This window comes from Ixodes scapularis, unplaced genomic scaffold (genome assembly GCF_016920785.2).
Source record: "Ixodes scapularis isolate PalLabHiFi unplaced genomic scaffold, ASM1692078v2 PGA_scaffold6__148_contigs__length_123643588, whole genome shotgun sequence".
Taxonomy (NCBI): Eukaryota; Metazoa; Arthropoda; class Arachnida; order Ixodida; family Ixodidae; genus Ixodes; species Ixodes scapularis.
In genome coordinates this window covers 122800406-122814338 of record NW_024609881.1, presented here as the reverse complement: position 1 = coordinate 122814338, position 13933 = coordinate 122800406, and the positions used below count along the sequence as shown (strand labels likewise).

General features: G+C 44.5%; 1 protein-coding gene across 1 annotated transcript in view; it reads left to right on the top strand.

The window, feature by feature from the left end:
• The window catches only part of LOC120836388 (homeobox protein unc-4 homolog), a gene marked incomplete at its 5' end in the record, with an annotated part of 212849 nt that overhangs the window by 42436 nt on the left and 156480 nt on the right, over nt 1–13933 (top strand). The window contains one exon of the mRNA XM_042294385.1: nt 3530–3610. Coding sequence (XP_042150319.1) covers nt 3530–3610 — 81 coding nt within the window. The remainder of the gene's footprint in view (nt 1–3529; nt 3611–13933) is intronic.

Genomic DNA, 13933 nt, shown 5'->3' with positions numbered 1-13933 from the left:
GTTTCGGTATCGACAAATTTCCAGAACAACATTTGACAATGAATAACTCCAACCGGGCTGGCCTTCAACATTGATTGCCTCCATTTCTTAAAATGGTGGCAATCAGTCTGCCCTAAAATGTCTATCTGAAAAAAAAAAGAGTAAGTAGTGAATTTTTGTACATGAGTCATCTTTTAGCTTCATTGTGACTTGAACGTAATGTCCGCCTGGCCGCATAACTCACTTACATAAACCGTAATTGTGTGGCTTTCACGTTGGTTTTGTTTTTTAAACTTGTGTTCGGTAAAAGAAAAGAGAAAAAAAACTATGTTTATTATTCGCTTGGTGTGGGAGAAGCCGTGTGTGGGACGGTGTGGGAAGACATCCTTCGTTGCACTGAATGGGCCAGCCCGTGACGCGCTGGCGCACTTAGTGCGTCACTTGTGCGGCAGAATGGCGTCTAAGCTTTAGCCAAGGCTTCGCGCACGAGCCGAGTCCCACCGGACTGCGCGCACTTCAAATGACACAGAAAATGTATTGATGGGCAAAATGGCCGAGAATCATATTTGGGTAGCAGTTCGATTACGGTAATCGAATTACCGTAATTTAATTACTTTTTGGTAATTTGTAATTATCATTAATTACTTTCGGCTAAAGGGAATTGCAATTGTATTTTAATTACTTTCTAGCGTCGGTAGTTGCAAACGACGGAGCCTCTCTGAAAGCCTCAGCGCTCGCACAAAGCGGCCTAGCTGTCGGGGGTGAACACTCGCACACAGACACGCACTCACACACACGCACAACATAAATAACGTCGCATTGTTTGTTGTCTTGTCGCTTGCACTGCGGGCTACCTGAACGGCGCCATGCAGCGCCGTCTGCGGAGCTAGCAGAAAACAATAGCGTAAACATGCCAAAAAACCGAAAAAAAAAAATTACGGTTCACCTTTCAGCCGAGGTTAGATATTTATTTGTCTATAAAGTTTTTTTGTTTTGTTTTTTTCTTTTTTGCCATTTTTTTACATTCCTCTTCCAGTACTGTCGCATATTTGTATCTTTGTATCATTTTCAAGCTTATTTCCTGTTGGTTTTACTCCGGATAGTATTACCGTAAGCATCTTGGAGACTGACCTCGCGCCTGTGAATATAGTCACCAACGATTCGGGAGCCCCAATTCGACTCTTATATATTTCTGAGTCATTATAATGTAAACTCAAGGTAAATAATTCACAATTTAGAACACTATTTACAACATGAATAATTTTGTATTTGAATGTGGTCGTATTATTGCGTGCGGATTATAGTCTTAAATTAACACTAATAAAACATTCATATCTGACTAATTGTCACATTTCTATTTGCCTGGCTAACAAAAGTCTGTCAACCCCATTCATTCTTTAGCGATCTCACATCTTCGAGTATGTGATCTAATTCATTATTATTTATTGAAAATCTAAGAACGTATTGCTTCACTACCCCAAACTGTCAAGTTCTATCGTGAATTTAAGAAAATTCGCAAAAGGAAAGTACAATAAATCACATTTATTTAGCGATGCTTAATTCCCCCTCTAACATTGGGACAAGCAATGAACAAATCCATTGCATTCTATACAACTCTTATATCGCTCAAGTCGGGTCGCTCTTAGAATTAAGCATTACTTTTTAAAAGTAATTTGTAATGCGAATGAATTACGTTTTCCGTAGTAGTAATTGTAATTAAATTGAATTTTGGTAGTGATTTACCCAGGTATGCCGAGATGTCACACTGGAGCAAAAAGGTTAATGTGTACGAAGGCACTCTTTCTTTTTCTTCGGTGTCCGCTTCGCGCAATCACTTTCTGAGTCGTCGTTTTCTTCATTAATCCAAAGGGTCGCGCTTCTGGGTTTGACTGCCGTGATACAGCAACAAGGCTACACCGTAGGACGTGCAATGCTCAACAAGGCCTGCGCCTCCTACGTCATCATCCCTAGTGGAGCCACGCTGCGCCGCCTAGCTTGCTTTAGCATCGCCACCTTGCAGCGTCTTACAGTGTCTTACAGCCTCTGCAGCGTCTTACAAGGTGCGTGACACTGGCACAAGGCGACGCCAAGGCGGACGCGCCTGACGCTTTTCGGCGACTCTTCGGTGGAGCTTCGGCGCGTGTTCGCCGCTCGGGGCGGGGCGGGCATTTGCTACCGACGACGTCATGAGCGGGCCTTCTGGCTGGCATTGGCTGTGGCCGCCGGCGTCGAGCGCACGAGAAATCCGACCTATGTATGAGGGCCACTTACGAGAAGATACGGCCTGCGTAGAGCCGCGTTGCATGCGTGAACGGCATTCCTGAACACTTCTGTTCTTTCCTCATTCAGACATGATGGAGGTCGTGCGGGCTGGGCTGGTCATTAGCCGCTGATGAGGCACCGGATTTTCATAAGTGGAGTTACTTTGTAATCCTTATTGGAGCAACTTACTCCGTCGAATTAGTTCTCCATGGGGCGAAAGAGGGGGCAGAAAGCAGACAGCGAAAGCCATCGGTCGCAAGTATATACGAGCTGATAGCCAACTCTCAGTTCAAATTAAAATATTCGAGGGATGTCTTATTCGGCAACGACCGATCTCAGCCAATCCAGCTTTGTGAACGCGGTAGGCTCTCCGCACGTCACTGCGCCCCTTGTCCAAGGTCACGTCACACGACCTTGGGTTGGCTCCGGTGGCTCGGTCGTAAACTCGAACGGAGGTTCGAGTTGGAAGGGGCAAAATAATGTCGCTCGGCTACGTCCCGTACCCCTGCAGAGTCGAGCGGCGGAAGTAATTCACCGCGTATAAATATGAACCGACCGAGTAGATTTTGTTTGGTAATGATATAATAATACGGTATATACAGGAACGGTTCTTACTTGCCGGGGGCATATTACTATTATACGCAATAAGTTCAGATATATGCTCTTCGAATAGTTGTAAATTTGCTCGTTTTTTTTTACATTTCCAAGTAATTTTGCAATATGAATGTAACATATACGTAAAGGTAATTTGCAGTGAAATTTTATTACGCATAGTTTTAGGAAATTACCTTAATTACCTACCACCTTTATTAAAAGAAGTGCGAACACAGATGAGTAAGTAGGTCATCGTTATCGGTAATACAAAGCGCAAGAGTTCGAAAATACACACAAAAAAATATAAGAAAGCGGACAAGGCTTTCCCACCCTTTTTATTTAGGAAGAAAGAACAAATAGATGTTCTGGGAGAACGCTTTTCAGTCGCGGGCTCATTCCAACCACGGAATCATTCGAACAGATATCTTAATTTCTAAGGAGATACAAATCTACAAGAGGGCAGCAGACGAGTGTATCCAGCGAGCAACAATTGCTGAATGGCAGTCTTTTTTTGCGTACACGAAGGACTTAGCTTGCGAGCGTACAACGCGACGGTGTGTGTGGTTATGAAAGCGCATGTTCGGGGTGCTTGCCGTTTCGCCATTAGTGTAGTGTGTTCACAGAGCGCCTGAAGGGCCGGGTTCGACGCATCCCCCTTTAATCACTGTCGTCCTTTCTTTTTCTCTCTGTGCAGGCAAATCGTCCTCGGCGTCGAGCGAGTCCTCCCAGCTGTACCAGCTCATCCAGAACGCGTCGTCAAACTTCAAAGACAAATGTGAGTTTTGTGCCCTCTATCCGCTCGCACCCTAACCAATACCACCTACAAGGCAAGGCCGCCCCCAAAAACGTCACCACAAGTGGATCTAGACGAACACGTCTACCACTTTGCGGCCTCTATCGTTGAGTTCCAGCGTCCGCCTGTGGCGCGTCCAGGGATCCTCTAACCGTGACGTCACGCGCAGGTCTTGTCTTCTAGATGGTACCGCCAACTAGCGCTAACAGATCGCTCTCCGGGACTGTCGTACGAGCGCCCACGTTTCAGTCGTGGTTCTGATTAACGACCGTCGGATTCATGTCGAGCGAGGCACTTCCGCGTTCTGGAATTTACTCATAGAACGAAGGACAGGAAAAACGCGAAAACGGCACAATTTATTTTGATACACGCTAGAGGTGGAATGAGACAGGCACCGAAGCTAACGTGCTTTTTTCCGTTTATTTACATTTCCTGGAATCTTGCTGGATTACTTAATTTGGCTAAACAAACATTATTTGCGTTAAACTATTTCACGTACCTCATTTTACCATTCAACATTGCCTAATTCCGCCATTCATCATTGCCTGGTTCTACTTTGGAGCATATCTTGATCCTACTAAACAAATATTATCGGACTCAACTTTTCAACATTGCCCGATTTGCTTTTAAACATTACCTGATTCTGCTAAACAAACATTACCTGACTACCATTCCACGTTACCTAATTCTGCTATCATCATTACCTGATTCTTTTTTTAAACATTATCTCATTGTACTGAATTGGTTTTTTTTCTTTTTTTTCGTAATACGTAAACGTGTTTATGTTATAGAATTCCGCTACATTTTCCAAACGTCGCGCACCAAGGTACAACGGATTGCAAACTACGAACCAATAATGACTGATCCAAGATTATGGTTCTATCTATAAATATAATGCAATCATCTTCAAAAAGGCAGATGGTGACACATAGGCCAATAAGGGATAAATCTTCAATGTACACTAAAACTAAAATTGGAGCACTTCCCTGAGCACCCGTGATGCAACGAGAAGAACTGGAGACATGATATGCATTTAACGCTAACGGACTGCGTTAATAAGTATGCGGCAATCCAATTAACGAAACCGCGAGGGAAGCCATATTGTTTGAGCTTAAAAATTAGTTGTTTATGGTGCCTTTCAAGGGCTAAACTGAAAATGATCATTAAATGTTAATTTTTACTTTCACATTGATTTACCTGATTCTTTTAAACAAACATTACACGATTCTATCATTCAATATTACCCTTATTCTGCAATGTGTCACAAAAGAAATTTTACAGGTTTTTTTTTTTTTACCGCAAAAATAAACTAGGCATCGCCGAATGCTCGTTCTCCGCCCGAAGGTAGCTCGAGAGATAACAACCAGATGCCAAAGTTTCAGCCCGATCCGATAACTTAATCAGGAGTTATAAGGAATTTTCTGAAAATTTCAATGGGAAAATGGAGCTCAGTTTTGCCCGTTTTCGGTTTCTGGTGCCCTTAGAGCCCCATGTATTCGAAAACTCCGTCGGCCGCCATTTTCCCATTGAAATTTTTAGAAAATCCCCTATAACTTTTGATTAAGTTATCGGATGGGGCTGAAACTTTGGTATCTGATTGTGACCTCTAGCGCTACCTTTGGGCGGAGAATGAGCGTTCGGCGATGCCAAGTTTATTTTTCCGGAAATAAAAATCCTCTAAATTTTTTTTGTGACACTTTTTAACGTTACCTGACTTTGTAAACAAACATTGCCTGATTGTGCCATTCAACATTACCTGATTCTGTAATTCAACATTACCCGATTTTCCTTTGGAGAGTACCTGACTCTTTACTCGAACAGTACCTGATTCTTCCCTTCAACATTATCTGATTCTACGATTCAACTTCTTGAGCGGCTTTGAAGTCGTCTGCGGGCAATTTGCTTCCCGTCCTGCGTGTTTTGAACCGGTGGCCACAGGTTGAAGTCGACTTTATCTACTTTTAAGACAATTTCCTGTCAGCCGTTCTAGCCCAAAGTATTGAATATAGATTCAGTCGACCGAGCTTGAAAATCGGCAAAGCTCTGGATCACACGCAGGGATGACTTGACCATCTCGAGACACCAACTCCAAAATCTACTCAAGGCGTTACTCTCAGAGCGTTCGGGCCCGTTCACACACTTCCGTGTGCTTAGGACCGAGTTTTTGGTATCTCTCATGACGAGTTAGCAAACTGGCGCCGCCTATAAGTGACTCTACTGCATTTCACTAGAGCCAAGGTTTTTTTCTATATTTGCAAGATCACTGTTAAAATATTTTCTAGCTAAAAACTAGAGAATAATCCGCGAAAAAATAGGATCTAAAACTGCATGTGTTCTACGGCGCCGGTGTGTTCTCTAGTCGCAAGAGGTTCAAAGGCACACAGTTGTGAGTAGTTTTATGTGTGTGTAGCAGCCCTTACATGGGAAAACTTGTACACCTCGGTAAGCCGTTACAAGGTAAACGAGTGCTCTAGCCTTCGCGAATGCGGCCTTTGGAGGTAGGCAAAAGAGGAGCCCACATACCGACCTAAACCAGCCAACGAGAAAATCCCAAGTGAAGGCGGAAGTAGAGGTCGTGGTTCGTGGAAACACTCCCAAGGGCGCCAAGTCTGTCCAATAGCGTACAAGGGTGTCTAAGTCCGTCCAGTAGTGTCTTTTGGTTTTGGACATCGTTGGGGGCGTGTCCCTCCAAACCGGAAGTCTCCCCTGCTCTCCCTCTGCTGACGTCATGTCGCCTCCAGAAGCTTCCTGCCTCCATGGGCGCTGTGGATATCTGAATCGGTCGAGAGGGCTGCAGGTATACGAGCGAACCTTGCTGCCACAGCTCTCTGTCCTAGCAGCCACGAGCCGTCGGATTCTTTGGAGTCGCCAATATATCGCTTCGTTGTTTCACATTGATAAACTTACGAAGGTATTCAAAATGCGTACGTTTGATTTCGGCGTGGGTAAACACCGGTAATCGTTTTACAAAATATAAAAGAAACTACTTCGTCACTGATTTATTTCCTCAAATTTGAAATTTTAGCGCATAGGTCGGGCAACATAGTTTGTAAGTGGAACTTGGTCGAATAGACGTATTGCAATATTACCCAAGCATCAAAGAGAATGTAGGGAATGGCCTTTCATGCGCCACACGCGCACGCCTTCCCCGTATAAACTATTCGAAGTAAAGAACCAAAATGAAGCGTTGACGAACGCGCGTGCAAGATGCCATTCGTTTTAGGTATTTGCTTTAGAAACGTTACTACTGCTGAGGCCAGCACGTGCAGCGTGTGGAACACCAATCCCTGCACTCTCCTCGATGCTTGGGTAATATAGCGATAGGTCTATTTGCGTAAAGGCCGAATGTTCGCCGACGCTGTCGCGAACCTGGATCAAAGTTGGCGAGTCCCAATGGCAAGCCTCCAAACACCGCCAGTGCGGTTTGTCGTTGCGGCAGGTCGTAGCTTCGGCGAACTTCTGGCAACAACGTTGTATTCTTTTTCGTTTGCCCACCTGCAAGTCAAGTCGAGGGGGCCTGCGAGAGCAGACGCGTTCGTTGGAGGGGAGACACCGAAAAGAGGGCGAGGGGGAACGAAAAGAGGAAAGATAATTAAGCCTAATGAGGCGCTCGTATTTCATCTTGGGCGGAAACGTGATGCGCATGCGTGAATTGCTGGCCGCTCTGGCTGCCGTGTCGTCTGCCGGATCCCGCCGTCTCCCGGCGTCTGCTATAATCGTGACGTTTGCGTCGTCGGGGGATAGACGCGCCATTCTGTGTCTGAGCGCGTAGTATGCATTTGCTCCTGCGAGTGTGCGCGACGGAATGAGCCTGCTGGGAACCTAGAAGACAAGGCCTGTGCATGACGTCATCCTTAGTGGAACCCGCCCTAAGACGTTGAAACTTGAGCAAAGCGGCATTCGTCTTGCTGCGAGACGCGTTGGCGGCGCTGCCTGGTTCCACTAGTGATGACGTTTAGACGGCCAAAGCACAGGACTTGTCTTCTATAGGTGGTATGGGTATAGGCCAACGCGCCATCTACAAACAAGCCCGTGTTTGCACCAGACATGCACAAGCTACTCAAAAAAAGTAATTAAGTTAAGTTACTGAGTATTAACGTCAAAAGTAATCTGAGTAGAGTAGAAGTTATTTAAATAGAAGGTTATAGAGAAAATTACTAATTACCGTAAAAAAGTAGCGAATTAGTTTTGAAGTTACTTTTATGTGTTTTTTGTATGGTAAAAAGTAAGTACAGAGGTTTTGATCCGTTAGCGAAATTGTACTCGCCAAATATGAATCGGCTTGTTCTTTTCACAGAAATGCTTTAAAGGGCCCATGAAACGAATTTCGGGATAGGATAAATCAATTTCGATTGGGATTTTACTAATAGCACATCGGGGGTTCACTGGGCCGAAAGAGAAAAGGTGTAAAGTCAAAAGCCTGACTTTCGGTACAAAAATTTGAAAACTCAGCGGACTATTCTGTACCTCCTTCCTTTCGTAAGCTCTCTGCGTTTTCACTGTGATACATCCGCGGTCCCAAAAGCGCGTCGTTGGGTCCAAATCCCTTTACCCCTAAGCTGACATTGCGGTGGAAGCTACGCGCTTGCCGGGCCAATCAACCGCCTCCCTTTCATCACCTGACCTCATTCTCTGCGCGTGGGTATGCGCGAGAGAGCGTCATCACGTGGCAAAAGTATGGCTGGCCCAAGGAGCACGTAGCTTCCCCAGCACTGTCAGCTTCGGGGTGAACGGGGTGGGGAAAGCAACTTTTGTCTGAATTTTGAACGACGGGCTAATCTTCTAGGGCAGTGGTCTCAAACTCATTTGAGCATGGAGGCCAGATCGCCGACGCTGGGAAGACCGGGGGCCAGAGTGTGTGTGTGTGTGGGGGGGGGGGGGGGGGGGGGGCGAGAGAGAGTGGGGGGTTCAAAAGATTTTAAAAGAGAACGCACCTCGTGCTCTATGCTTTTTGTAAACTCAGTTTTGCCAGTGCCATTTTTACGTTTGACTTGTTTATAAGACTACTTTGGGCCCTGACCTGATGTGATAACAATAATTGCAACGATACCGTCCCGCCAACGTGCTCGCATATTTAATAGAACAGGAGAGCAAGTACACTGTCGTTCTCGTTGCTCAGTTCACTCAAGAATTAACCAAGCTCAACATGTCTCTAAAAAACAATCAGTTGTTTGACAGTTTTTGCTTTCCTGACGATTTCTATTACAACACCCATACTTGTCTTTTAATGAGGATATTTTTTAAGCCGAGAATTCTGAGTTCGTAGCTTCATCTTCGACAGCTGCTCCTACTGATCTAGACTTTGCGCATCCGAGATGCATCCTACAACGAGGAGCTCGCCCTTGCAGCCTAGTACCGCAATTGTTGTCATTAGAAAAAGCTGGGAAGCAAACGATAAAGCGAAACAAAGTGCAAATGAACAAAGATGAGTAGAAACTATATGAATACGTGAAAAAGCGGCGCGACTTTTCGAGCAAAAATGAATCGGCGAGATGAGATCACGATGGCGCGTGTGCTCGAGACATGGGAACCGGGACTCTTAGCCGGTTCCGTGCGGGCCGCGACCCAGGGAGTCGCGGGCCGCATGCGGCCCGCGGGCCGCGTGTTTGAGACCCCTGTTCTAGGGAGAGAATGGCTCTGTCCGGGTACACAAACGAAAGTACCAGCAAGAGGGGACTCCCCCCTTTCCGTTTTTTTTTTTTTAACTGTTTGGTACAATGCGCAATTTATGAGTCGAAGAGGTAAGCTAAACAGGAAAAAGTTGGAAAAGCGTTTTATGAGCCCATTAATAGCCGGTTCTGCTTCTGCGTGCCTAATTGTTTTGTTTCTTGTTTGTTTGGTCAATGATGTACTGCGAATGTGTCATTTGTACATTGAGGTTTAGCACTGTCTGAGCTTGACCTTTTAGACAGTGTTTGCTTGTTTAGAGTGTTGCGTAAAGTACATCTAAAAAGTACTTGAAGTAAAGTACAAAGTAAATGAAAGGTTATGTCCTCCAAGTGAAGTGGTGAGTACACCGGGTGCAATGTACTTGAAGTGAAGTATATAAATACAATATATTTTAAGGTGAACTACAATAACTTTTAACAGAATCTTTCATGACGCCCTTTTATTCCCTATACAGTGTTTTTTTAACTGTTATGCATTGCTTCAGGGGTAATCGGAGGTGCATGAGTTTTTTACGGAAGGGACAGCAAATACTGCATATGTTCAAGCCGCCGCAGAGTAGTTGTTTTACTCTCGCTGACGAGCTATTTGACACCATCAACTTAAAAGCACTTATTTCCATCGGTCTTACAGCTGCCATTACTTCACTCAGAGAAATGACCAGATGACGTCTCGAAAGAACGCGTTTCCACACGACGATAACGCCACTTTTTGTTTTCAAATTCGGGAAATGTACATTAAAGTCGGGAGCTTTACTTTCCTCGGAAAATACAAGTACATGTTCAGAGTATTTACTTCAAGTAATGTACAATTTTTCTAAGAAATAGTACTTTAAGTACCATGCACATAGAATACTCCCCAACAATGCTTGTTTATTATTTTATACATAAAAACGTTGGGGGAATTACTACAGGTTTCTCGAACGATCTATGGATCTTTGAAGATCTGCATATTCTGAGTTTTGGGAGGAAAGGCAACGCGAAAGGTAATCTTTGCGTTGCCCTTTAGCGCGCGATTCTTCGAGTACAGCACAAACTACGGGGGCACAAGATGAGTTTCAGAGCAGGTGCTGAATTTTGTTGCCTCCCCTGAGTGAGGATGTAGTGTGTGCCCCTCCTGTAGTGGGCGAGAGTATCTACGTTGGGGAGAAGCGGCGAACAGCCCTTTCTTCAAAAGGTTAAAGTCTCCTTGAGCTTCGAGGCACAAAGAAACGCCAGTCTTCGGCGCAAATCCCGCAGTTACTGGGCCTTTCTTGCGTCGCAGTGTTGTCGCAGTGAGAGGGGGGAGAGCTTGTAAAAATTAAGGGGAAGGGGGGAGCTTCGGACTCTCCATACCATTTTCTCCCTCCCCCTTTTCCTATGCCACATGCTTCCCACTCTTTGCAAATATCAGCTGATCTTCGAACATCTTATCTCCTATGTGCAGCAATCTTTGTTGACAGTCAAAACAACCACTAAAATTCGAAAGTAATTTGTACCTTGAGTAGGAGTTACTCAAAAAAAGTAATTAAAGTGAACTACTAATTACAGAATTAAGAATGTAAATGAAAGTTACTAAATCACTCAGAAAAGTAGTTAAACTATTGTAACTTGAGTCGAGTAGTTGAACTACGTACAAGTCTGGTTTGCACACACCAGGGGCCTTAATCTACATGGCGGGACGAAGCGGGCAGAAGAGACCGGGGCATGGCTGCCTGCTACGATTGGTCCACGCCACGCCGCCGACCAATCGCAGCAGGCAGCCATGTCCCGGTCTCTTCGTCTCGCTTTGCAAGATTCGCGCGATGGGAACCACCTGCGCATGGGCCGATATCAGCGCCATCCTAGTGGCGTGACGTCACGGCCTTGTGCTGGTCTCTATGTGAGCGAATGCAGGTTCTTGCACGGTTGTTTTAGTATTTGCACGCGTGTCCTTGCCTGTGAAAACACAGCATATGATGGCGAATTTTTTCGAACCCGAATTTTGACTGATGCGGCGGACCTTGGATCTTTAAGCAAAATTGGACCAAGCTCGACATATGAAGAGTCTTGCCCGACTTTTACACAAATATTTTGAATTTTAGAAAGCAAATACTTTGTAATGTAGTTCATTCTATATTTTTTTTAAATGGGCATACGTTATTAGACTTGAAAGCGTACATATGTACTTTTGCTGCTTTAGCTTGTTTATGTATATAAACAGAAAACTAAACAACGTAGCATATCAATATTGATTATTTTTTTCTCCAGCAGGCGGCGTTACCTGGTTTTCAATTTTCGCGCATGGACATAAGAGTCAAACTCTGGTCGAACTCTCGTCGAACTTCTGGGTCGGAGCTCGACATCTTCGCGGCATACCTTGATATTAACATCACTATTGTTTTGTTGCCATATGAGCACTGCAGGAAAGCAGCGCTTTATAATTCTTTAGAAAGAAGTGACGTTACCACACCACCGACTGCAAACTCTTATGACGTCACGGAAGAGGAGGGGCATCTCTCAGCTCCCCCCGCCCCTTTTTTTTCGGCCCTCCTTCTTCACCTCGTATGTTCCATGAGCGACACAATTCAGGGTACCTTCTTCAACGAGTGCGTTCTTGCTTTCCAGACTTTACCAGGTTGCAACTTAACCTAAAACTGCGGTATGAAAAAGAAACTTAAACGTAGAAGCGACGGAAAACAGGAGAAACTATTTATCAGGCCCACCTCCTTATATACTCACAGTCACAAAGTTACCAAGCACACAGCTTGCCTTTGCTAGGACACAATACACCGGGACACACAAAGTAACAACCAGAACAAGACAATGGGATGCCCCCTCAACAAACAAAAAGATAACGGCTGCGACGAACCTTCCCTACTTACGCTAAACCTCCGCTACAAAGGAAAAAAAAGGTGTATCCTTTGTGGAACATTTGACACTACACCCGCGAACAACATTGACCCACAACATGAGTACAGGTTTACGGTCTCAAAAATGCTTTGGCATTGCTCCCCAGCTCCAACGATGCCTGATCAATAGAGTTAGAAATTGATCATATTCAAGCGGTTTTCCTTACGAGCCTTTTACGATCATTCACTTCTCTATGTATGTTTTACGTCCCTGAACACGGAGAAGTGTAATTATTCCGTTCATTTACGTACTTTGCTATTTCCGAATCGGTTGCTCTAATCCTTATGTTTTTCTTGCGTTCTGTTAATCGATCATTAGCACAACTCGAACTTTTCTCTAGATATGCAAAACCGCATGCCATCGGAATGTCATACAGTATAGACTATCCTCGCAAGAGATCGATTCTTCACGGCGAGCTTTCCCTCAATTCATGCGCTTCCGTTTCAAAAGGAGTCTTCCACTCCAAACTGCACAGCACACCCCTTCAAGAAATGCGAAGTTTCAGGAAAATACGGGATCGCAGCGGTCCGTCTTTCCGAGGTGTTTTTCCTTTCTATTTTCTCCTCGATGTGTAAATTTGAATGCCTTTTGATGAACTCATCTTTCATACACTGCCCCGCCTAATCTCTTCAATTGACCTTCCGTCGTCTTTGAAATAAAATGTATGCACGACCGGTGTAGAGTATTTCTCATCAAAGACTTTACAACTCCAGTTTTCTCCGCTTTCGAATGGCGGCTCATTTTTTGACGGTACCGGTTTTGGGTCTCCTTTGCCGTATACTCCCAGCACAGACCTTTTTCACTGTAAATCCGCAGATCAAAGATTTGTATTACTCCATTCTCCAGTTTCTCCGCAGGCAAGCGAAGTTCAGGAGCTTCTGATCTTATTATGTGTCCTTTTCAAAAACCTGGTTCTGCGAATTCACACTGAGGGAGAAAACCCAAAACCGGTATACAGTCAGAAATGAGCTGCGATTCGAAAACGGGAGAAGCGGGAGTTGTAAAGACCTTGATCAGAAGTGCTTCAGACCGGTCGTGCGTACATTTTACTTCAAAGACATTGGAAGGTCAATGGAAGAGAGTAGGCGGTGCAGGGTATGGAAGATGAATTCATCAAAAGGCATTTACATTTACACATCGAGGAGAAAATAGAAAGGAAGAACACGTCGGAAAGACAGATTGCTGCGATCCCGTATTTTTATAAAATTTCGCATTACTTGAAGGTGTTTGCTAAGCAGTTTGGAGTGTAAACTGTTTTTAGCTTCAATTTCGGGTTGAGTAGACTAACTCCTTTTGATACCGGGGTGCATGAATATATGAAAGCTCACCGTGTTAAGTCGATCCCTTGCAAGCATAGTGTAATCGATGAACTTCCGATGGCATGTGTGTTTTCATGTGTAGGGCAAACTTCGAGGTGTGCTAATGATGGATTAACAGAACACAAGAGAAACGTAGGGATTAACGCAAAAAACAATTCGAAAATGGCGTAATATATAAATGAATGCAATAATTGCACTGCTTTGTGGTCAGGGACGGAAATAACGCACAGAGAAGTGTAGGACAGCAAAAGACTGGTAAGGAAAACCGTTCGAATAAAATCAATTGGTAATTATATTGGTCAGGCATCGTTGCAGCTGAGGAACAATATCAAAGCATTTTTGAGGCTGGGAACATATTTTTGTTTGTATTTGTTTTGTTTTTAAATTTATCTTGAGGGAGCGCGAGATCACTTTGTTAGAGTGGGTCCAGAAGTATATTTTGAAGTTGG